This window comes from Manis pentadactyla, chromosome 19 (assembly GCF_030020395.1).
Source record: "Manis pentadactyla isolate mManPen7 chromosome 19, mManPen7.hap1, whole genome shotgun sequence".
NCBI classification, from domain to species: Eukaryota; Metazoa; Chordata; class Mammalia; order Pholidota; family Manidae; genus Manis; species Manis pentadactyla.
In genome coordinates, this window is record NC_080037.1 from 10,682,488 (window position 1) to 10,708,456 (window position 25,969).

Here is a 25,969-nt window from a genome sequence, read left to right on the forward strand (position 1 = left end):
TAAAATTTGCATTTTGACCATTTTTTAAAAATTTATTTTAGTATCATTAATCTACAATTACATGAGGAACATTATGTTTACTAGACTCCCCCCATCACCAAGTCTCCCCCACAGACCCCATTACAGTCACTATCCATCAGCATAGTAAGATGCTATAGAATCACTACTTGTCTTCTCTGTGTTGTACAGCCCTCCCCATGCCCCCACCCCCTCCATTAGGTCTGCTAATATTAATGCCCCCTTTTTTTATCCCCCTTATCCCTCCCTTCCCACCCATCCTCCCCAGTCCCTTTCCCTTTGGTAACTGTTAGTCCATTCTTGGGTTCTGTGAGTCTACTGCCATTTTGTTCCTTCAGTTTTTTTCTTTGTTCTTATACTCCACAGATGAATGAAATCATTTGATACTTCTCTTTCTCCGCCTGGCTTATTTCACTGAGCATAATACCCTCTAGCTCCATCCATGTTGTTACAAATGGGAGGATTTGTTTTCTTCTTATGGCTGAGTAATATTCCATTGTGTATATGTACCACCTCTTCTTTATCCATTCATCTACTGATGGACACTTTTAGGTTGCTTCCATTTCTTGGCTCTTGTAAATAGAGCTGCGATAAACATAGGGGTGCATCTGTCTTTTTCAAACTGGGCTGCTGCATTCTTAGGGTAAATTCCTAGAAGTGGAATTCCTGGGTCAAATGGTATTTCTATTTTGAGTTTTTTGAGGAACCTCCATACTGCTTTCCACAGTGGTTGAACTAATTTACATTCCCACCAGCAGTGTAGGAGGGTTCCCCTTTTTCCACATCATCGCCAACATTTGTTGTTGTTTGTCTTTTGGATAGTGGCGATCCTTACTGGTGTGAGGTGATATCTCATTGTGGTTTTAATTTGCATTTCTCTGATGACTAGCGATGTGGAGCATCTTTTCATGTGTCTGTTGGCCATCTGAATTTCTTCTTTGGAGAAGTGTCTGTTCAGATCCTGTGCCCATTTTTTAATTGGATTATTTGCTTTTTGTTTGTTGAGGTGCGTGAGCTCTTTATATATTTTGGATGTCAACCCTTTATCAGATCTGTCATTTATGAATATATTCTCCCATACTGTAGGATGCCTTTTGGTTCTATTGGTGGTGTCCTTTGCTGTACAGAAGGTTTTCAGCTTGATATAGTCCCACTTGCTCATTTTTGCTTTTGTTTCCCTTGCCCGGGGAGATATGTTCATGAAGCAGTTGCTCATATTTATGTCCAAGAGATTTTTGCCTATGTTTTTTTCTAAGAGTTTTATGGTTTTGTGACTTACATTCAGGTCTTTACATTTTGACCATTTTCAAGTGTAAGGTTCAGTTGCATTAAGTACATTTATATTATTATGCAACTCTTACCCCCATTCATCTCCAGAAATTTTTCATCATCCCACACTGAAACTCTGTACTCATTAAATAATAATCCCCGATTTTCCCCTCTACCCAGCCCATGGTAACCACTGTTAACTCTTCCTATCTCTGTAATTTGACTATTTTAGATACCCTATATAGTGTATTCTTAAAATATTCATCCTGTTGTGCCTGTTTTATTTCACTTAGTGTGATGTCTTTAAGGTTGTTCCATGTTGTAGCATATATGAGAATTTCATTCCTTATTAATAATAAATAATATTACTTTGTGTGTGTACACACACATACACACACACATTTTATTTATCCATTCATCCATTGATTCTACGTTTTTGTAGTTGTGAATAATGCTGCTGTGAACATTGGTTTACAGTTCTCTATTGAGGACCGTTGTATGTATATGTCCACATGTGGAATTGCTGGATCACGTGGTTAGTCTGCATTTATTAGGAACTACCATACTGTTTCCCAAAGTAGCTGCAGCATTTTACATTGCCACCAGCAATTCTTGACAGTCCTTGTCCTTTTTTAAATTGATTCCTTTCCTTTTTATTCTTCTGTAGATTATAGGAGTTCTGTTTATATATTCTGGATATTAATTCCTTATCATATATGTGATAAGAGAATATCTTCATGACATAGTTTGAGAAGACCAGAAAATGCATAAATACCAGGGAAAAGATTGATAAAATTAATTATACTACCATAGTCGAGAGATCAGCTCTAGTCATCAAGGTTGAATGTGGTTCTTTACAATAGCTATGTTAAATTTACAGATTTTTATGTAAGGTTTAGAATGAGGAAAAGGACATAATTTGGTGTAGAGGATTCAGTTTTAGGTAGGAGGAATGACACATGAGAATGTAAATGCGGGAGGAAGCTGGTTGTGTTTAAGAAATTATTCTCGTATAGTCAGTATGGAAAACAGTATTGAGGTGCCTCAAAAAATTAAAAATAAAACTGCCATATGATCCCGCAATTCCACTGCCGGGAGTATACCCAAAGGAAGCAAAAACACTGAATTCAAAAAGATATCTGTCCCGCCTTGTTCATAGCATTATTTGGAATAGCCAAAACATGGAAACAGCCTTAGTGTCCATCAAGGGATGAATGGATACAAAAGTGGAAGTATATTTATATGAAATGGGATATTAGTCATTTGTGGCTGCACTAGTGGGCCTTGAGGCATTAAGCTAAGTGAAATAAAGTCAGAAATACTGTATGATCTCACTTATATGTGGAGTCTTTTTTTATTTAATTAGTATTTATTTCATAAAAAGGGATCAGATTACCAGAGACAAGGGCCAGGGAAGGGAAGGGGAACTAGGAGAAAAGTGGTCAAAAGGTATGAACTTCCAATTACAAGATGCATAATACTAGGTATATAATCTACTTCATGATTACTGTAGTTAACACTGCTCTATGATATGTAAGAAAACTGTTGAGAGTAAATCCTGAGTTCTCATCACAAGGGAACAATTTTTTTTTCTTTTTTTTCTTTCTCATTTTATTGTTAATCTGTAAGATGATGGATGTTACTTACAGTGGTAATCATTTCACAATATATGTAAGTCAAACCATTATGCTATGCACCTTAATACAATGATGTATGTCAATTGTGTCTCAGTAAAGCTGGGGAAAAATAAATTAATAAACCAAGCAAATAAAAGAAAAATTGTGATTGGAAGAGTAGAAGTCAAGAAATAGAAAAGGTAATGATATTACTTAATAAAGTTAAAAGAGAGAATAGTTATGGGGTACCTCAAAGTTCATGCCATGGAATATATTTTTTCATCCATTCAGAAAATATTTATTCAATACCTACTCTTTGATCAGGTAATTTTCTAGAAGCTTGGAGTACATCAGTAAACAAAACAGGTGAAGATCTTTGCCTATGTGGTGTTTACATTCTTCCAATGGGGGAAAATTTTCACAATATCCCTGCCTTTCTGGGTCTCTCCCCCTCTCCAGGCTGTTTTTCTCCAGGCTGACAAAATAAAAAACTTGAATTCTACTAGTGGTTTGGTTTTTGTTTTGTTTTTAGTAAAACTTTTAACAGTTATGTCTTAGTGACTTTTATCATTATTTATAATCCACTTTGATGGCATGCATTTCACTCATACATTATCACTTTGTCTCAAAGAACTACCACTGTATCTTTTCTTTGGGGGATATTGGGTTCACTTGCCCTGAATAACAGGGAAAATTAATAGTTCTTAACTACTTATAGAGTGACATTATAATCCAGTATTCACATTATATATAGTCCATCTGAGCTTTATCTGAAGTCAGTCATCTTATTCTTAGGAGGGGAGAGCCAAGTTTTGTCATATTTTCAGATATCTTGGAAAGGAAGGAGGCAAAACCATTGTTATCTTTCTCTGTGTTATTAAATACCTTCCTCTTCTTTGGTTTCATTTGAATAACTACTGATTAACAATAGAGTGTTTTTGTGAAGATGTTCCACCCCCCCAAGCCCTATTATTATTCATGTCCTCTTCATATAGGATTGATTTTGTAAAGGAAAATCATCATGGACTTACCCATTTTAGATTTCAAGGTCAGCACAGTCTTAGAGCTTCTCTAGTCTCTTAAAATGACTTTGTTGCCCCAAATTCAATTTTCTTTCAAAGAAAAAATAAAAGATTCCTTTGCTCCTTCCTTCTCTAAAGATCTCAAGACTCCAAAACACAGTAAGAAAATTCCACAGAATATATGATTTCATCTAATTTTCAGATGGATAGAAAGTGATTTTCTCCCATGTTTTAAATGAGGATTAGCTGAAGAATCTTTTTTTTTTTTTTTCCAAATGAGGAGTTCCTAAGTAGGTTCCCCTGAGATCTCATCTCTAGCAGAATTTATCAAGGATATCTCTTTAGGTGAGTCTCACTTCTTAGAAATGAATTACCTGGCTGTAGTTTCAGAAGTATTAGAAAAAAGAAAAGACTGACCAATCATTTTTCCAGCTCTCAGTATATGGATTAGAGAACAAAGAATACAGATAATGCTGGGAAAAAGCATTGTAACAACTGTTCTACAAAATTTCAACTGAATAAATTTAAAGATCAAATTATGTTTATTCAACAATTCATAAATCAAGAGCATTCCATCTAGCAAGTGGAAGGGATCTTCAGGTTGCTGTACAAAATGAAAGGTTCCTATAGGCATTATGGAGAAAGGGATAAAACAAAAGCAAATTACTTCATCTTCCTTTGGGAAATGGAAAAGCATCTTTGTGGCAGATTACCTCATTTGTACTGACCAGAAAATTCCAGACTGGTGAAGACAACATTTTGGGAGAAGGGTGAAACTGCAATTAGATTAGGTATTAATCCTTGGTTTAGTTATATGGGCTTAGCATAAGTGACTCCATTTTGGGCCTGTTAGCTCATTTTTAACAATTCCTCCCTTTTGATCAGAGTTTCACCTTAACTGGGAGATGTGATCAAAATGTAAGGCATTAGTGCCACTCCCAGTCACCACTCTATAGTTTTCAAAGCTTATGTTAATCTATAGATTATGGGGTTTTTTTGTTTAATCCCTGTGATATTCACAGATCACAACTTGAGGTTCACAGTCTTTTAGTCATTCTCGTTGTTCCTTTTCTCATGTCCCAGATGGGAGATGACTTGCTTGTTGGTTAGCACTGAGAACATGCATTTAAAGATTTTGAGCAAATATAATACACCAAGGAGATTACTATGACTCATAAACAAGACAATTCCCAGTGTCTGGAGTGGATGGACTTTGGAGCCATGGTTCTCAAGACCCAAATCCATCAAAATCAAATAAATTGAACGAAGACTGTTGATGGAGTCACCTTTTAAAGCCAAGTGGCTTGCTCGATGACCTATGTAACTGAGTTTCAACTTCTCCAGAGGTGTTAATCCAGGTATAGCAGGTGGTGGTGGTCACAGGACAGATGTCTCTTTGTTCAGCTAAAAGATAATCAGGGGCTATCCTAAAATCAAGATCAACTTTGGCCAGAAAGTCTAAGGCAGTAGACTTTGGCATAAGTAGGAAGGGATAAGAAAAAAGCAAATTACTTTATCTTCCTTTGGGAGCTGTTAGGCCTTCTGTTAGTTCCTTTCCAACTCAGTGATGTAAAATCAAGGGAGTCAACCAATGAGATGCAACAGGGACACAGATAGAAAACTTAAGAGTCATTGCCTGCCATCTGGGCATTCACAGGCCCAAGGAAAATGATAATCACCACAGACAAATATAAACCCTTTCGGGCACAAACCATTTCCACTAATGTGGCACTATTAATGGATTTGTTTAGAGGGATTGTTGCATTTGCCCATACAAGCCAAGGGTCAGTTAGGTTTTCTTCCAGCCTGAAATAAAAAGTTACTCTAAATTCTAGAGGTTACCCCCTAGCAATGGCCTGGGAGATATGGATAAAGATGGTGTTATCTTTCTAGACCAGTGCTAGAGTAAAGAAAAGAAAGGGTTTTATGTTTATGTAAAGTTTGAAGTCTTTATTCAGTGTCTTGGAAGTGAACAGTCATCCTCAGTGTCAGCTACTTCTCTTACTAGTCAATTTGATTTGGAGGTCTCCAGCATTCGCACAGGACCAGATGTCAGGTAGAGCCTCCTTCACTTGCGAGATGTGTACCCCAGGTTAAAGTCCCTGAAGTTACGTTAAACCGTCATCTGGTTAATGAGGAGGACATGGTCTAGTCCCTTCCAAGGAGATTCAAAGGCAATCTTTGTTCCTAGTGATTCCAAATCAGAAATGTGGGAAAATATTAAAAATGTTAGATCAGAGAGTCATAGCTAGTAGATAGTAGGAAACTAGAATTCAGGATCCAGTCTAATTTACAGGTATGTAACAAAACCACAAAGAGTTAACAGGACTAGAATCTAGTATCTAGAAAAATGCAAACAACTTATCTCTACACAGTTACCCCCATCTTTTTTCAAGATAATCACAATAAAAATAATTTGCTTGCATTAAACTCAGCTTAATTATTTACATAAGTATATCAACAATAGTGATTAACCATATAAGCTCTCTTTAAGATTGCTTTACTAGAAACTTACAAGCAGGGTACCAGACCAGTGTTTCCAAGGGGCTATATTGGCTCTCTAAATTTAGCCTTGATTCCTTAAAATTGTCTAGTCATATATGAGGCTACATACATTTCTGTCAAATATGACATTCTAGTCAAATCCTTGGTGATATAAAGTGTTTCTGTGTCCTTAAACAGTGAGGACAGATTCTGATAGAACATATGCAAGTAACTAATTCTCTTGTCATAAGAATAATCAAAGAGTTTTTGATTCTGGGATCAATTAGGGAGAAAAAGTAAATGTTTCATATTTGTTCATAAAGATATACCTTGACTGTTGATAGCAGAACAGAAAAGAGGAAAAAGTATCCTAAAGTCTGGAAAAGCAAAACATTTAAGAACCAGCAATGTTTTAAGCAAAGAGTCATAAAAAAATTCTCCTCCTCCTCAGTTCATGTCATCCCATGTAATTAATACTTGTTCTTCTTGAATCCATTTTTTTCTCATTCTGGAAATTTTTACCCAGTTCAGTTTTATGATATGAAAGTTACAAGAACCTGTATTCTAAAGTCTTTTACATGAGTTCCTTGAAGTTGAAGTACTTTTGCTAACACTGTTGCAAAAGCATCAGAGTGAAACAGTAAATGACAAAAGACTTAAGATGTAAATGAGGAAAGACTTAAAACTGGCCTTCTTTAAAGAGCTGATGATAGTTCATTATAATGGAGTTGACAAGGAAATTTGGTCATTTCTGTAACATACAACATTTTAGGAAAGTCACTGGTATTACGACAGATAACATATCAGGACATCAGAATTTTATGCAATTTCTGGACAATTTAATTCCACATAAATATAATCTAAAAAGCTTAGTATTACTTTTTATTTCACAATATTTTCCAAGTAATTTAACAAATCCACTAAGCCTAATTAGTTTCATATCTCCTTTTTACAAGAAGAGAAACCAAAATTTTTTTTTTAAGACATTCCAGGGGCTTTCTGGAAAAATCCCAAATTTAGTTCAAGGTCACCACCAACAGTTCCCAGCATGGAATCTGGGAATTAGGGAAAGGACTGAATCAGCAGACTCAAAAATTGGGAACTACAACCTGGGGTCTCCACATGGATGTAGAACTGCCTTAGCAGTTCCACACGGATCTTGGAACAGGATTCAGGGCTGGGGGAATTCCACTAAAAAACCTGGGAATTGTGGTCTGAAAGGCTACGGGCCTTGCTCCCAGCAGAACCATCTGCCTGCCAGCTCAGTTGGGCTCCGTGCAAAACCATCTGCCAGGCTCAAGCTGACATGCCCTGTATTGGAAGTCCAGTTAGATCAAGAGCTCAGCAGAAAGAGAACAGAGCTCACAACTGAGAGGAACTTAACCATGGCCCTTGGAAACAGCAATAAAGAACACAAAAAGGGGTTCACAGGTATCATCCCTGTGTTTCCCTTTGTCCCCAAACGCCATCAGAAATTTACTTCAGATCCCATCACTGCTACAAATCTATTAACAAAATTTCAACTGAGTAAATTTAAAGATCAGATTGGCTGTATTTGATGATTATAAATTAGGCAGCATGCCATCTAACAAGTGGATCTCCAAGGAGCTGTACAAAATGGAAGATTTTTATAAGCAGAAGGGGAAAGGGATAAAGAAAGATTGGATTACTTCATCTTTGGGGGATGGAAGAAGGTCTTTGTGTGGCAGATTACCTCATTGGTACTGACAGGTTAAGACAAAATTTCTGTACATGGTTTCAACCACAGTTATATTAGGTATTAAGCCTTGGTTTTGTGTTGTGGGCTTAGCTCAGGTGACTCCATCTGGGGCTGTTGTCTCAACATAACAATAGATTTGGTTGCTAGGAAAACTCAAGATGTTAGGCTATGGGATAAATTGTGTCTTTGACATTAGTGGAAGTAGATACAGATGCTTTCTTTCCTAGAAAGAAAAAGGTGTTCTTTTTAAAAATGCAGAACTTACTGTCTACTTCTTACTCTTATACCCACTTCTCTACCAAAAACACACGATATTACTGGCAAAGAAAGGAGTTAATCTTTTATGTTAGTGGTTTACTCCTATCTTCTGAGGACCATCTTTGACTTAAAAAAATTATTTTTACTTTTACTAAAAACCAGTATATACTTTATAGATTTTTTAATAGAAAGGTGTGAATTATAAGATAAAGCCCCCATCCGAGAGATACAGTAGTTTAGATTACATCCTTTCAAGCTTTTTTCTATATATTTAGCTATTTTTAAGCACTTTATTTTGAAAATTTTCAGTATACAAAAAGTTGAAAAAAATTGAGTGAACATACATCCCATCATCTAGATTTTGTCATTAACCTTTGCCTCTATTTATCATATTTTTATCTATCCACCACTCCATCTTATTTTTAGATGTACTCCAAAGTACATTATAGGCATTAATATACTTACCCTAAATATTTCAGCGTAAATATCGGAACCAAGATACCAATATTGATTTATAGGTTTTTCTTTTAAGGTACATTTACTCTCAGTAAAATGCACAAATCTTAAATGTACGTTTACCAATTTAAAAAAATGTTTTTTCATAAACCAGTGTAACCCAGATCCCTTCTCAAGAACATTATCATCACCCCAGATAGTTCCCTTATACTCTCTCTCAGTCAGTCCCACTGTATATGTAGCTATTTAATTTTTTCTTTTAAGTATTAAAAAATATATATTATTCTGCTACTTGGAAGATATGATTCCTTAGGAGTAAATATATTCCTCATTTCATTTTAAATAGCTGCATATCTCATTATTTGAATGTAACAAAGTTTATTTCCCCATCAATAAACCTTTAAATTGTTTCCACTTCATTACAGACTTCTTAGTTATGATTCAGCTTTGGTCCCCTATCAGCAAGTAGGCTCTATACTTCTACAAGTTGTAACCCCAGAATCTTGTTGCATTACTCTACTTCCATAAGTTATTTCTCCCTAGTTAGACCTGTAACCCATGCTGCTGTATCATATAGGTTTGTCAAATAAAACGCAATACACATTACATGTTAAATTAACATAAATAACATTTTTATGAAAAATAACTTACCAAAAGAAATTTAATGATAAAAGTGACCACATTTTTTTAAAATTTCTTTGTTTGACTTAATATAAGACAGCTGTATTTCTTATCTGTTTTTGCATTTGATCCATTACGATGTTCTTTTGGTTTAATTACATGAAGAAATCTGACCTCACAGGCAAAACATAAAGGAAAGGAATATTTTAATAATATCAAATAATTGTAAATATTCTTTGATACTGTAGCAGAACTATAAATAGTAATAGTTCCTTAAAGGAGAGTTGCAACTTGGAGTGTGAAAGCAACTAACTTTTTGTATTCTGTTAGATTAAAATCCATTGGTTTCTTTTGCAATTTAAATGAATTTTTTACCCATGTATGATTTTATCACTTCATGCATTGGTATTGAAAAATACCGATTGACCTAATTATATTACTCTTCCAGTCCCTATATGTATCCAAAACAGTTCACATTTGTTCATTGGCATTTATTTCATGAGAAAAATTTAAGTATTGGAAAGTTGAGAATGTCATGATAATGGGTACAAGTTTTTCCATATTTCAGTGTTTACTTCAAACTCAAATTTTATCATTCTAAATGCATATTTTCATTTATGTTTCTTGAAGTAACCCTCCGACTTCACTCATTTTCAATTCATAAGTCAGAAAAACCACAGCTTGTTATTTATTCTTTTAAGTAAAAATGGTGTACCATGAAAAAGCAACTAGACTAGCTCCCCTTGCTATTCAGGTATCTGCGCAAGTGTATTTCTTTTAGATAACCATCATACCTCAGTATGCAGCATAATGCTTTATGCATGCTATTAAAAAACATTTAAATTGCAAAAGAAACCAATGGCAGAATATTAAAAATTGTGACTCAAGATTTGAATTTTTACCACCACATCAAGAGCATTCTTAAATGATGCTCTCATAGTTTGTTTATACCAGTACAATTTCGTGCCATACTAAAGTTTTGTACTAAGTTGTTTAACTGCTAAATTTTGATTCATACTCGGGTGCCAGGAGTTTACCCAACACTGCTTTTATACCATTAATATAAATGTCAGCATAATAAAAATGGCATATAACATCTTAGAATTATTATTAAGATGGTTTTGACCTCTCAGATCCCCTGGGGTTAGCAGAGCACACTTTGAGAACTGCTGATCTAGAGACAGTGATAGGACAAATATCCAAGTAATGAGGAGAAGTGTAGGTCCTGCAAGAAGTGACTCAAACAGTGTAGCACTTCAGGAACAGATAGGTCAGAGAGAGTCAGGAAATTGGAAAGACCTCTTTAAAGTAGAAAGGAGGCTTTGAAATTGGCTTCTAAAAGTATTTCAATAGGTAGAGAAAAAACGGTGTTAACAGATCATAAATTTATATGTAAACACTCAAGTTACTGAAATGCGGGGACTATTTTAGAAAACTCCTAGACTTATACCCATTTTACAATCAACCTTAGATTATGTAGCATTGTGAAGGAGAGCAGATGCCAGATGCTCTAGTTAATCATTTTAATAATCAAATGATTCTTAGTGTAGTTTGCCTCATAATGACCTGTGTATTTTTGGTAGTAAATTTGCTATGGTAGTCGTTTTATATAGACTACTATTAAAATATATCTTTAGTATATACCACATGGAGCATGGTGGAAATGAGTTTCTAAAGTTAAAAACTAGTGATGGAAAATCCGTAAAATTAAAAATTGAATCTCTTTTTCTAGTGCATATTAGATCTATTTGACCCTTTTATGAATAGGTACTGAAATTGTTAGTATTTTTTTTGTTTCAGGAAAGTATCTAAGGCAAAAGAGAATTGACTTTCAGCTTCCCTATGACATCCTTTGGCAGTGGAAACATAATCAGGTACAATGGGCCTGTCTTACAGGTTTTGTTCTTAAATGGTAAGGGGATGAGTGGGGAATATGTCTTTTTCTCTGCCTCCTTGTTATGCTCTCATCTTAGGAAGTATAGAGAAGTGTCCCTGTGAAGGTCAGACAGTAAGAAAAATTAATTTGCATCCATATTTAATGTGGCCTATTTGCCTTTATTCATACTTCAAAATAACAGTAAGTTTCTGTTTCCTTAAGCAATCTTATGCTATTATTCTGGACTTTTATTTTGGTAGCAAAGATTTTGTTCTGTAAGAATCCTGTTTGATGCAGGTCCCAGGAGAATTTAGATGTACTGCCAGCAGCACTAAGAAATTTCAGGCTTTATTTTTGTTGGCTCCTTATCATCAGTTTGGAATTTATTTTTCACATCAAAAGAGATTCTTCTACCAAAGAAAACAGGAAAAATGTTTAACACTCTTGTACTTTTAAAAGATCTTTAAATATATTGGTAACTAAAGTTAGGAATGCATTATATTTCTCTCTTGCTTCCTTAATTAAAAGTTTCCCCCAGTAAATTTTGTATTAAGCTATAGCCTCAAGACCCCATATTGAGAACAACCATTGGGAAATAGAAGGGTCATGCAAATGAGGTGAATAGGCTCTTGCGTTTTATCAAAATTCCACCAAAGTTTGATTTTGGAAAGCCAAAAGCAATGGACACTCCTCTTTGCATTCTCTTCTCTCGTGGCCTCTCTTGAATTCTGAAAGGATCAAAATGTTAGATATTTATCTCAGAGAGTTAATAACTATGAAGGAGACAGGGCTTTTAACTATACCCACTGAAAAATGATGGTAAGATTTGTCTTACAGATTAATACACTCTGACTTAGACCAAGTTGCTTGTTTTTTTGTACTGTCTTCTGTGGTTAAACACTGGCGGACTGATGACCTCTCTTCTAAATACATTCTTTTTTTACTTTCTAATGCATTCTTGATTGCAGTGTGAGAGCTCCATTTTCTGCCTGCCCTCTCCCCTTTATTCACTAACTTAATTGCTTTAAATGAACGTGAAATGTTTTCATACAATACCCAGCATGAAAAGCCAGGGTACTAATCTTTTAATTTCATATACCTACTCATACCATCAAAACAAGCCCTGTCCAAATTTTCCTTTATTTTCATAGAGGCAAATAGAACCGTGATTTATCCAAATGAATAGCTTTGATCTGCAGTGTGATTTTTATTTATGTCTATCTAAATCATGCTGAACAAACATACAATTCAAAATGTATTTTCTTTAAACTATTTAGTGTACCTTCTATTGAATCTAGTTCTGACTTACCCTGATAATAGTAAGTCACCTTTTATTCTAGGGTAAAAAGTGATCACACCAAGAATTTCCCCCAAATGAATCCAACCCAGAAAGTCTTGTAAATATTTCCATATGAGCAGAGTACATGAATAATTTCTTGTATTTTAGTGATTTATGTTGCTGTCTGGCATTTGAAGTTAAATGCTATATCGAGATTTTTCTTTTTTTTCTTTTAGCTATACAAAAAGCCAGATGTCCCACTATATAAGAAAATCCGTTCAAGTGAGTAACTTGGGAGCTGTTTTTTCTGCCTCCATACACCATCAATGTTCTTCTTAGTCTGGCACTTTAAAAAATTGTCCTCTGTGTTCACAAACTATTTTTTTCTGTCTTCTCTCAAGATGTCTATGTTGATGTCAAACCCCTTTCTGGTTATGAGGCCACCACCTGTAACTGTAAGAAGCCGGATGATGACACCAGGAAGGGCTGTGTGGATGACTGCCTCAATAGGTACTGTACTAAGCTGATTATTCTAAAAGCATAGGCTTTAAGATAACATGACACTTCCTTTGGAGAGAAAAGTTAAATAGGTTCCTTGATTCTCCCTCAAGAAGTAACATAGGGTATATAGGTTGTCTTAGTCTGCTCAGTCTGCAGCAACAAAATACCATAGAGTGGCTTAAACAACAAAAATTTACTTCTCATAGTTTGGAAGGCTTAGAAGTCCGAGGTCAAGATGCCAGCAGAATCACTGGTGAGAACCCACGTCCCTGCTTATACATAGCAGCTTTCTCCCATGTGCTCACATGGTTTTTCCCTCGTGCATGCTTGTGAAGAGAGAGAGAGAGAGAGCTCTTAGCTTCCTCTTATAAGGGCGCTAATCCCATCATGTGGTTCCTACCCTTATGACCTAATATAAACCTGTTTACATCAAAGGCCCTAATTCTAAATACCATTACAGTGGAGGCTAGGGCTTCAACTATGAATTTTGGGAGAGACACATTCAACCCATATAACATGGCCGAACAAAATAACAGAAAAACACTGAGATTTGGAGTCTTAACATATCCAGATGTAAATTCTCTTACTACTTAGGAGACCTGAGGAAAGTTATTTAACCCCTTTAATAAAAATAATACCTTTTTTATGGGGAGGTTTGTGAGGATTATATGAGACAATATTCATTAAGTATTTAAACAGCTCTAGAAACCTTCCTAGATCTTAGTAAATGGTAGTTGTAATGAGGGAGTAAAGGACTGATGGCACTAAGGGAAGAAAGATTTGACATATACTGGGGCAAAACTGGGCCGATAAACCATTAGCATATACACATGATGACTGAGCGGCTGATGCTAATGCGATGTGGTAATGCTATTGTCAGTGATAGAACATGTAGAATCTAACTGTTTAGAGACAAAAATTATGATTTTGATTCAAGACCATTGAATTTTAAATGATACTGACATTTTAAAGTAGATATATCTAATGGAAACAAAGGAGTGGAGATAGAATTTATTGGTTTTAATCACATAAGGAATGAATCAGTACTTCTGTTCTAGATTCTAGTTTTCCTGGCCAAAGACAGCTGTCTCTAGTCAGCTGTCCTGTGGGCTGAAGGAATCAGTATCTCAGTACCTTCTGTTTCAACATGCCAGTTGGGAAATTCTACTTTATCTACATCACTGTCAATTCAGATACTGTCATTGTACATACATATAGTTTTACATAGTAGTAATAGCTAGTGGTACAGATAATCTGTGTTTTGTGACCTGATATTTTTCACTCACAGATATTTTATATATACACTGATACACATATGTATCAACGTGGTCCACAAGGTCATCATTTTGAGGAGCTATATTGTCTTCCGTAAGGCTGACAGGCCTGTTTCGCCATTCTTCTGTTACTCATCATTGAAGTTAATTCCAGTGTTTTTGCTATTAAAATTGTCACTATTGTGAAACCTTCTTGTATAAATTCCTTTTTTTTAACTCTTAGAGTATATTCTCAGAAGAATACCTGTACAAATTATATGAACATTTATATAATTCTAACTATATACTATCCAATAGGTCTCATAAAATATTGAGCTAATTGTTGGTATTACTACCATTATATAATATACTTATTTCTCTATAATTCCACTCCTTCTTAAGTATTCATATCTAACTTTATTTTTGGTGCTTTAGTATGTCATTGGTTTTTTTAATAATTGGGAGTATATGTCCTTAAAGTTGCATAAATGTGCATTTCTTCAGATACTGTTAACATACTGTTTTTTAATATGATATTTTATTGTCTGAAATTACTGTAATATAGCTGATAACTCATTGGTTAGGTCTCTCTCTCAGAATGATAGTCCAGTGAGGTAGGTGATAGTTTTACATTTTAGATGAAGGAACGTAGAATTTCAATACTAAATTGTTCCACATTATACAATATTTAAGAGACAGAAGCAGAATTTGAACCCACATGTGTTTGACTCAAAAGTCATGTTCTTTATACTACATTACTTATTGTATAAGTAGTTAGTCTTGTAATCATTTAAATGTTTAAATTAGGATATTTACCTTTATATAATTACAGTGGTTGTCTTACATCATTTTTGTTATTTATGGGTGTCATGTTTATCCTTTCCATTCTGTTGCCTTTCTTTAAAAAAAAAAAAACTTACCCCTAAATAAGAAAAAAAAAAACGCTCAGATATAATGTTGCCAACTTTATATCATGAGAATATAATCACTAGAGTCATGCATCTAATGAATGATGTGATAATAAATGTGATAAATGCATAAGTACCTAAGAAAAATTAAAACACTATTCAATGGATGTTTCCTTATATATTTTGAAACAGCCCACATAAAATTTCAGTTAAATAGAGCTACCTAAAATGTAGGATGGCTTTATCTTTCCTGTCTTTGTATTCAAGGCTCTTTAAGTATTTGGGGGGGAAAGTTAAAGGTTCTGCAGGATCCACTTTCACATCTATGTGTAAGACTCATATGAGAATTGTACGCACTTGCAAATAGCCCAAGGAATATCTGATTCAGGACTATTTTTTTAAGCAATGGGTTTTTTCAGTAACTTTGAATAAATAATTTAAAGTCCTCCTCTCCAATACAATTTCTAGGATTCAACAGCATTGTTTTTAAATTCTATGCATGTTCAGTGATAGGCTCTTGTTTCTATACACCATCCATATCAAACCCATTACTACTCCAGAACATTCCTCATATCCTAGAGCAATGTCTTGTAATTCGTTTCAAGTTGCTTTTTAACCCTATACCCATCTGCTCACAGCTGTACAGAGCCGACTCCCTCGGTTCTCCACAAGAAGAAGCATGATATATAATAAAACTGAATACTTAAGGGGATATTGTCTAGTGAGACTTAAAATGCCACCGGGAGTTATTATTCTCAGAGTTCCAGGCCCTAAACTAAACATCAGGGTACCTGTCTAAATCCCTGTTAGATCCTTTCTGTGCTCCTTTGTTGAGTGCAGTTCACTTAGACTTGCCCACCAATCAGAATCTCTAGGAGTTTTCACCTTTTGTTACAACAAAGCCATAGATCCTCAAATTCTTGGTCCAAAAATGTGGGGACAATCCTCTCCCCTGCCTCCAAGATTTACTTCTTCCTGATCTGCTGTGAGTCATAGTGGGAACATTCATTTTGTTCAAGTGAAAACTCATCTCCACTCATAGGGAATGTTCTGGCCTCCATAGCTAGTTAAGTCAGTCACACTAGTACATTTCCCAATGACTGTTTAACCTTTAATCCCACCATGAGAAAGAAAGAGCTTTCCAGTCTAGATCTATATTTAGAAAGGAAAAAAATTCTCTAGTTTTTCAAAAGCATTATCTACCTAAAGATAATGGCAGTTTATATTGGAAATCAAAGATTTTACATCTTAGTTTGCATCAACTACTTTCAGACTTAGTAAGTTTTACAGTTTTGTTTTCCAGTCACAATGAATACAAACGTTTTACTTTTTGTATAATTAAAGGACCTATTTGGTTATTTATCAAAACATGGAATGTATTTCAATGTCTTCAACTCTAGAAACCACAAATTTTCAGCAATCTCTGAATGATTGTTGTCCGGCAGAAATTTTAAAAATTGAAGTCTTCTTAATCTCAGCACCTTGGTATGTTTATATTTTAGTTCTTTAAACCATGTAAAGTTTATTGTGTTGTGTGTGTTGTGAGTGTAGTGAAAATATAGGTGGGGTATTGAAAATAAAGGGTTACCATTGAAACCAAGAAAATGAATGAGCCTTCTAAAGAAAAAAGGAGCAAGGAATGTGCCATGGAAGGTAGAGATGAAAAAAGAATTCTTGTAAAAAAAAAAAGAAAGACAAGATTTGTTATTAAAGAGTGGGAGATCCATTATCATAAAAGATCAAGAAAGCCTTAAAAAGGAGGGCATTTTCAAGTATTCAGGGCATTCCAAAAGTATTCATGCAGCAAAGAAATCAACAAAGAACATAGATAGTGAATATGACAGTAAAGCAATGTCTTTTCACGAGTTAAGCTGATTGTCTTAAGTTGCCCTTTAGACAAGAATAATTTTTTGAAGAATAAATGAAATGATTATGAAAGTACTTTAAATTTTAAAGTGTTAAATGCTTTACTTCTTTACAAGATTTGTAAGTTAGGATTATAAATAACCCTGTGATATTTTGATCTATCATTATATTCTTTATCCTCCCTAAATGGCTCTATATAAAAAAAAATCTAGAAATTTAAAAAAGGAAAGCAGTGAGAGGATATATGCATAACAGTTTTTGTCTTCTGTGTTCAGAATTTTTTACTTGTTAATTCACTAGAGATTATAGGTATGGCTAGTCATATAGACTGGAAATGTCTGATATGGAAATGTCATTTACACTAATGAAATATACAATTCCTATGAAACACAACAATGTGATTGTACTGAACTATACACTTAAAAATGTTTATGATGATAAATTTGATGCATATTTTACCATAATTTTTTTAAAAGTCTTTAAATAACCATGAACTACTTCAAGAGTGTGGTGTCATCATCCAATCATTAATCCCTATGGGTTGCAACTCATTTATTCTTACCACAGAGCTAAATATGATAGTGTTTGTCCTAGATGCTGAGCAAATAATCAGCTTAATAATTTACAAGAATTCAGTATTTGCAATGTGACTTGGAAACTTTCAGTATTACTAATTTTTGAAGTTATGTTTTATTGTTAACCTTATTAACCAATATAACCTTGTTAAAATAAAAATTAATTTCATGTATTCATTTTTAAAATAAATGAGTTCATAAAGGTATATATAATGTTAATTGACCTACAGTTACTCCTTTTCCTTCTAGAATGATCTTTGCTGAATGTTCTCCCAACACTTGCCCCTGTGGTGAGCAGTGCTGTAACCAGAGGATTCAGAGGCATGAGTGGGTGCAATGTCTAGAACGATTTCGAGCTGAGGAAAAAGGTTGGGGAATCAGAACCAAAGAGCCCCTAAAAGCCGGGCAGTTCATCATTGAATACCTGGGGGAGGTTGTCAGCGAACAAGAGTTCAGGTACAGTGGTAAATGATGATACTCCACTAAAATAGCAAAGATACCAGATTATAAGAAAGAAATGGAAGATTTGAAATTTCCTTTCAACTTAGTCATTAATCATCTTTCAATTATTTCTCTCCTCTTAAGGAACAGGATGATTGAGCAATATCATAATCACAGTGACCACTATTGTCTGAACCTGGATAGTGGAATGGTGATTGACAGTTACCGCATGGGAAATGAGGCCCGATTCATCAACCACAGCTGTGACCCAAACTGTGAAATGCAGAAATGGTAAGGAAGGAGGGGAAGGGGGGAAGCCAAGAATCCAACAGAACAGAAGGCATTGGGGACATCAAAAGATTGATCTTTCCACAGTATCAGTCAGCTTATAGAAAGCACAGTAGGCAATTCCCTATTATATGAGATCCTCTAAGCAGAGAGTAAGCTCCTGCTTTTTCTTCACTTCATCCTAACTACTCACTTCCAGCAATATATAATTATAAAAATAATAATCTGATAATGATAACACCTAATATTTGAGTATGTACTATGTCCCAGTCACTGTGTTACATGGGTCTTTTCATAACAGTTTATTCAGCATATTTATTACATGCCCACTGGATTTGTCAGAATGAGAAATAAAAATAAGTAAAATAAATTAGAATCTCATTGAAAAGGAAAAAATTACATCCAAGAAACAATTCAAAATATATAATAGGATAGGAGACGATTCTGAGATAGTGGAGTAGGAAGCACCAGGAATCTATTTCCCCTTAGATAACTGCACTTGCAGAATATGTCTGATACAGCTATTTTGGAACTCGGGAGTTTGTTTAAGGCTTGCACCTTCTAAGGGAATTCTTTGGTGGTAAATTGTGGTTCATTTCAGTCAATTTGAGCCCTTAGTACGATAACAGCTACCCATCCCCTACCCTCAGCCACATGGCAGACAGCTGTGCAAGTATTCCTGAAACAGTATGCACACAGCTGGCAGAGAAGCTGGTGGTGGGGGAGGGAATCCTAGCCTCCAAATATTAGGGATTTGTGCTCCAATTGCTGCTTCCGATCGCAAGGGTGCAAAGAGGCAGACAGCATTGTTGTTGCACATCCCACCACTGGGATGTTGCACAAACCCCTTTCCCTTCTGCTCAAGTAACTTCCAGGAGATTTAAAGGGCAAGTGCCCTTCTTTTTCCACCTTCATTTTTCCTCTTTTAGGGGCCAGATATTAAAGACTAAGACATTCAAAAACAACTGGATATTAAGGGAAAAATAGAAATGACTGCCACACCCAAGGAAAAACTCTGAAAAGACATAAGAAGACAATTAGTTTATACCTCAGACTGATCCTTGGCACAGAGACTGCCTATAACAATAAAAATAAATAAAAAACAGCAAACCCTGGGAAGGGGAGAGAATCTGATTTCCAGAGTTACCATGTTACTAGATTCAGGCATCCAGTGTTTAATGAAACATCACAAGTAATACAAAGAACTAGGAAAGTATGGTCCATTCAAAGGAAAAAAACCAATTAAACAGAATCTGGCCCTAAAAAACCACATTACAACAGATACATTAGTCAAAGACATTAAACAACTTTCCTAAAGATGCTCAGAGAACTAAAAGAAGATGTGGAGAAATTCATGAAAACAGTGTGTGAACAAAATTGAAAATTATCAATAAAGATACAGAATGCCTAAAAAGAAACCAAAAAGAAATTCTGGAGATAAACAAATATAATAACTTAAATGAAAAATTCACTAGAGGAATTCAAAGGCAGATTTGAGCAGGCCAGAAGAAAGAATCAGTGAACTTGAATACAGGACAATGGAAATTATCAAGCCTAAGGAACAGAAAGGAAAAAGATTGAAGAAAAAAGAACAGACCATAATGGGCCTCTGGGACACCATCAAGTGGACCAACAATAGTCATTGTGGGTGTCCCAGAAGAACAGTGAGAAAGAGTCAGAGTATGAAGAAATGAAGTTTGAAAAGGTCCCAAATTTGATGAAAGGCATGCATGTAAACATTCAAGAAACTCACCATACTCGAAGTAAGAGGAACTCAAGAAACATATACCAAGACACATTATAATCAAACATTCAAAAAACAGAGATGAAGAGCAGGTCTTGAAAGCAACAAGAGGCGAGAATCATCATATACAAGGGATCCTAGATAAGACTGTATGTTTCTTATCAGAAACTTTGGAGGTTAGAAGACAGTGGGCCAGTAGATTCACAAAACTAAAAGAAAAAACTGTCAACCAAGATTCCTGTATCTGGCAAAACTGTCCTTCATAATTGAGAAAGAACTCAAAACATTCCCAGGTAAACAAAAGCTGGGGAAGTTTGTGAGTATTAGACCTGCCCTGCAAGAAATGTTCAAGGGAGTCCTGCAAGGAATAATGAAAGGATACAAGACAGTACTTCAAAGCCATAAGGAGAAATAAAGATCTCAATAAAGGTAAATACATAGGCAATTATAAAAGCTACTATTATTGTAACAATGGTTTTTAGCTATACTTTTATTTTCTACATGATTTAAGAGACTAATACATTAAAAGGAAAAAAGAAATTATTAATGTAAAAGCTAGTATTACAGTAACTTTTGTTAGCTCTAAATCTTATTTTCTGCATAATTTAGGAGACTAATATACTTAAAAGAATTATTAGCTTATAATTTTATGCAACAGTTTATAAAGATGTAATTTTGTGACATCAACACCCAAATGGATAGAGACAGAACTGTACAGGAGCAGAGTTTTTATATATTACTGAAGTTAAGCTGCTATAAATTAAAGTTGTAATGTTTTAACTTTGGGGTGTTGAGTGTACATCTCATGGTAACCACAAAAACAGTATCTATAGACATACACAAAGGAAGTTGAGAAGGAATTTAAACATTTCACTACAAAAAATCACCTAAATACTATGGAAAATAGGAATGTAGGCAATGAAGAACATGGTAAACTTAGGGCATATAGAAAACAACACAATGACAAAAATAATTTAGATGACAATCTGTAATTTAAAGATAAATGGATTAAACTCTCCAATCAAAAAAATGGAATTCACAATCTGTTTATGATAAAAACTCTCAAGAAAATAGGCATAAGGAGAAATATCTCAACATGATAAGTAACATATAAAACAAGCCCACAGCTAACATCATAATTGACAGTGAAAGATTGAAAGCTTTTCCTCTAAGATCAGAAACAAGACAAGGATTCCCTCTCTCGCCACATTTACTCAACATAATTACTGGAATTAGGAAAGAAAAAGGGCTTCCAAACCAGAAAGGAAGCAGTAAAACTGTCTCCATTTGCAGATGACATTATATTATCTATAGAAAACCCTAAAGACCACCTAAAAACTGTTAAACCTGATAAACAAATTCAGTAAAGTTGCAGGATATAAAAGTTAATTGCATTTCTATGTACTAATAATGAACTATCAGAAAGGGAAATTAAGAAAATCCCATTTACAGTAGCATCAAAAAGAATAAATACCTGTGGATAAATTTAACCAAAGAGGTGAAAAACCTGTGCACTGAAAACTATGACATAGATGAAAGAAATTGAAGAATACACAAATAAATGGGAAGATAATTTGTGTGGAACTACAAAAGACCCCAAATAGCCAAAGCAATCTTGAGAAATAACAAAGGTGGAGGCATCACGCTTCCTAACTTCAAAGTATATTACACAGCTGTGGTGATCAGACCAATATTGTATTGGCAGAAAAATAGATACATCAATGAATGGAACAAAATAGCCGAGAAAGAAACCCACACATGTGTGGTCAATTTATGAAAAAAGGAGCCAAGAATATACAGTGGAGAAAGGGTACACAAAAATCAACTCAAAATTGATTAAAGACCCGAACCTAAGACCTGAAACCATAAAACCCCTCAAAGAAAATTAAGGAGTAACCTCCTTGACATCAGTCTTCATGATGATTTTTTGGGTTTCATACCAGAACCAAAAGCAACAAAAGCAGAAATAAGCAAGAAAGACTACATCAAACAAAAAAGTTTCTATACAGCAAGGGAAACCAATGAAATAAAATGGCACCCTACAAAATGGGAGAAAGTTTTTGTAAATCGTAACTGATAAGGGATTAATATCCAAAAAAGTAAAGAACTCATACAACACAACTCAGTAGCAAAAGAAACCACAAATAATCCAATAAAAAAATGAGTAGATATAGGGGTGAAAGTACAGCATAGAAAATACAGTCAATAATAAGGTAGTATCTTTTGTTTATAGATGGTAACTACATTTATGATGGTGAGCATTTAGTAACATAAAATTATTGAACCACTGTTATACACCTGAAACCAGTGTAACATTGTATATCAGCTGTATTTCTATTAAAATTAAATACAAAATTCAGCCCCTTCAACAACTGATGTTGGGAAAGTTGGACAGCTACATGAAAGAATAAAACTGGATTATACATATGCAAAAGTAAACTCAAAATGAATCAAAGACCTGAATGTAAGTCATGAAACCATAAAACTCTTAGAAGAAAACAGGCAGAAATCTCTTGAACATTAGTTTGAGCAACTTTTTTCCTGGACATATCTCCGTAGGCAAGGGAAACAAAATAAAAATGAACAAATGGGACTACATCAAACCAAAAAAGATTCTGTAGAACAAAGAACACCATCAGTTGGACGAAAAGGCATCCTACAGTGTAGGAGAATATATTCGTAAACAACTTATCTGATAAGGTGTTAACATCCAAAATATATAAAGAACTCATACGCCTCAACACCCAAAAAACAAATAACCCAATTAAAAAATGGGAGGAGGACCTGAACAGACATTTCTCCAAAGAAGAGAAAGACAAATGGCTGACAGGCACATGAAAAGATGCTCTACATTGCTAATCGTCAGGGAAATGCAAGTCAAAACCACAATGAGATAGCACCTCACACCAGTTAGAATGGCTTCTATCCAGTGTCCAAAAGACAAGAAATAACAAATGTTGGCAAGTATGTGGAGAAATGGGAACCCTCCTAAACTGTTGGTGGGAATGTCAATTGGTGCAACTGCTATGGAAAGCAGTATGGAAGTTCCTCAAAAAACTAAAAATAGAAATACCATTCACTCTAGTTATTCCACTTCTAGGAATTTACCCAAAGAAAACAAAATCCCTGATTCAATATGCACCCCTATGTTTATTGCCACACTTTTTGCAATAGCCAAGATGTGGAAGCAACCTGAGTGTCCATCAATAGATCAATGGATAAAGAAGATGTGATACATATACACAATGGAATATTAGGCATAAAAAGAAAAGAAATCCTGCCATTTGCAACAACATGGGTGAATCTAGAGGGTATTAACGCTCAGTGAAATAAGCCAGGTGGAGAAAGACAAATATCATATGGTTTCACTTATGGAATATAAAAACAAAGCAAAACGGTGGTAGACTCAAAGATACTGAGAAGTGGTTATTAAGGGAGAGGGGTTGGGGCAGGTGGGCAGGGAGGGGGTGAAGGGGCATAATAATTTGCAGTCACAATATAAGTTGGTTACAGGGACAGTACAGCATGGAGAATATAGGCAATGATTTTATAACACCTTGCTACATTGATAGATAATAACTGTACTAGATGGGGTGCAGATTTAATATGGGTAATTGTTGAACCATTGTGTTTTACATTTGAAACCACTATAAGGTTGTATATCAATGATACTTTAATTTAAAAAATTGATCAATATACCACTCAACAAAATGAGGGGGAAAAGAAACAACGACCATCTCAATGCAGAAAAAGCATTTGACAAAACTTAACACCCTTTCATGATAAAAGCACTCAGCAAAATAGGAATAGAAGGAAACCACCTTAACATAATACAGTAGGCCACTTATCCATGGTTTCACTAACCTGTTCTCAGCCTTAGTCTGGAAGCAGATTATCCTCCTCCTGATGTATGGTCATAAGGTCAAAGTAGCATAATGGTCCATTCCAATGCCTACATCCTCACCTCATTTATATCATTACATAGGCATTTTATCATCTCACATCATCACAAGAAGGTTCAGAACTGTACAATATTTTGAGAGACCACATTCACATAACTTACATTGTTATACTTCTATTATTGTTATTAATCTCTTAGTGCCTAATTTATAAATCAAACTTTATCATAGAATAGTATGTATAGGATAAAACAGTATATATAGGGTTTGGTGCTATCTCGTTTCAGGAATCCACTGGGGGTCTTGGAACATTTCCCCCACAGATAATAGGGGGACTGCTATAAAAGCCATGTATGAAAACCCATAGCAATTGTAACTCTCAATTGTGAAAGACCAAAAACTTTTCCTTTAAGATCAAGAACAAAGATAGGAGATTAAAGATGGCGGTGAGTGGTGAGACATAGAACTCCTCCCAAGCCACATATGATACAAAAGTATAGTTAATACAACTAGTTTTAAAAGAGCAACAGGAGAATTATTGTCTAACCCCATACACAAAAGTAAACTCAAAATGGATCAAAGACCTGAATGAAGTCATCTATGTAAGCATGAATGTAAGTCTATAGCATCTTACTACACTAATTGACAGTGACTGTAATGGGGTGTGTGGTGGGGACTTGTTAATGGGGGGAATCTAGTAACTACAGTATTGCTCATGTGACTTTATATTCATGGTACCAAGATAAAAATAATAAATCACTATTTTTTTAAAAAAAAGAGCAATAGGAAAGAAGGCTCTGCCAGACTGCATACACATGGAGAACACAGCAGACCTCACAAAACAGGGTAACATACCAAAGCCTTGATCCAGTGGGACCTAAGCCCTTCCCCCACCCCAGCTCAATGGTGGGAGGAAGAGAAATGGAGCAAGGAGGGGGTGGAAGCCTAGGACTGCTGAACACCGAGCCCTGGAGATCTGCTTTGGGAGCACAAACCTACATCGCATGGTGCTCTGGAGATTAGTGGGGTTGGAAAGGCTGAGACAGGTGGAATACTTGGAGAGACTGAGGTTCCAGCCATTTGTGGAGGACAGGGATCCACATCTGGCTGCTGCAGGACAAAGGAAAGGCAGGTGGTCTGAGAGACTTCCTAGCAGCGAGAGGGCTGCTGAAGGGGCGGGGATTGAACAGAGCTTGCTGCTCAGAAGAAGGGATAGATGGACAAGGTTGTCTGGGTGTGCTCTGCCCAGCATGTTGGAAACTTTCAGGAGCTTCAGGCTCTCCATCACCCTGGCTGGCTGCTCAGCTCCGAGGCCTGCCAGTACTGTCTCACAAACCAGCAGTCCATACCCTGGCATCAGGCCAGCCAGTGGGAGGCCCCACCTATGGCAGCTACAAACACAAAGCACAGAGGCTTACACCTCTGTGCTCAGCACACTGGTTCTGACACTGGAGACAGGCATTGCAGCTGGGAAGAAGAAAATAGCTCTTTCCTCCCCCCAGGCACCAGCGCTGCTCCCCTGCAACCCCCAACATCACTCCAAGTGTTGAGCACCTCCAGAGACTAGAGCTTCTGGGCACTACGGGGTGCCACATTCAAATATGAAACATCAAATGAACCTGGTTCAAACCAAAATCTCACAAACACCAGAAAAGGGCCAAGTGAAACTGAACTCACCAATCTTCCTGACAGAGTTCAAAATAAAAATCATAAACACGCTCATGGAGGTACAGAAAAATATTCAAGAACTCAGGAACGAGTTTAGGATGGAGATTATATCATTAAGAAGTTCTGTATCTGAAAAGAAACATACAATGGAGGGACTTAAAAGCAGATTAGATGTAGCAGATGAGACAGTAAATGAAATAGAAATTA

General features: G+C 35.5%; 1 protein-coding gene across 6 annotated transcripts in view; it reads left to right on the forward strand.

The window, feature by feature from the left end:
* ASH1L (ASH1 like histone lysine methyltransferase) overlaps positions 1-25,969 on the forward strand; it is a 223,029-nt gene that overhangs the window by 169,821 nt on the left and 27,239 nt on the right. For all 6 annotated transcript variants that reach the window (XM_036922448.2, XM_036922447.2, XM_057495015.1 and 3 more), the window contains 5 exons: positions 11,265-11,338; positions 12,856-12,901; positions 13,021-13,129; positions 17,972-18,178; positions 18,308-18,454. In XM_036922448.2, the coding sequence (XP_036778343.2) occupies positions 11,265-11,338; positions 12,856-12,901; positions 13,021-13,129; positions 17,972-18,178; positions 18,308-18,454 (583 nt within the window). The remainder of the gene's footprint in view (positions 1-11,264; positions 11,339-12,855; positions 12,902-13,020; positions 13,130-17,971; positions 18,179-18,307; positions 18,455-25,969) is intronic.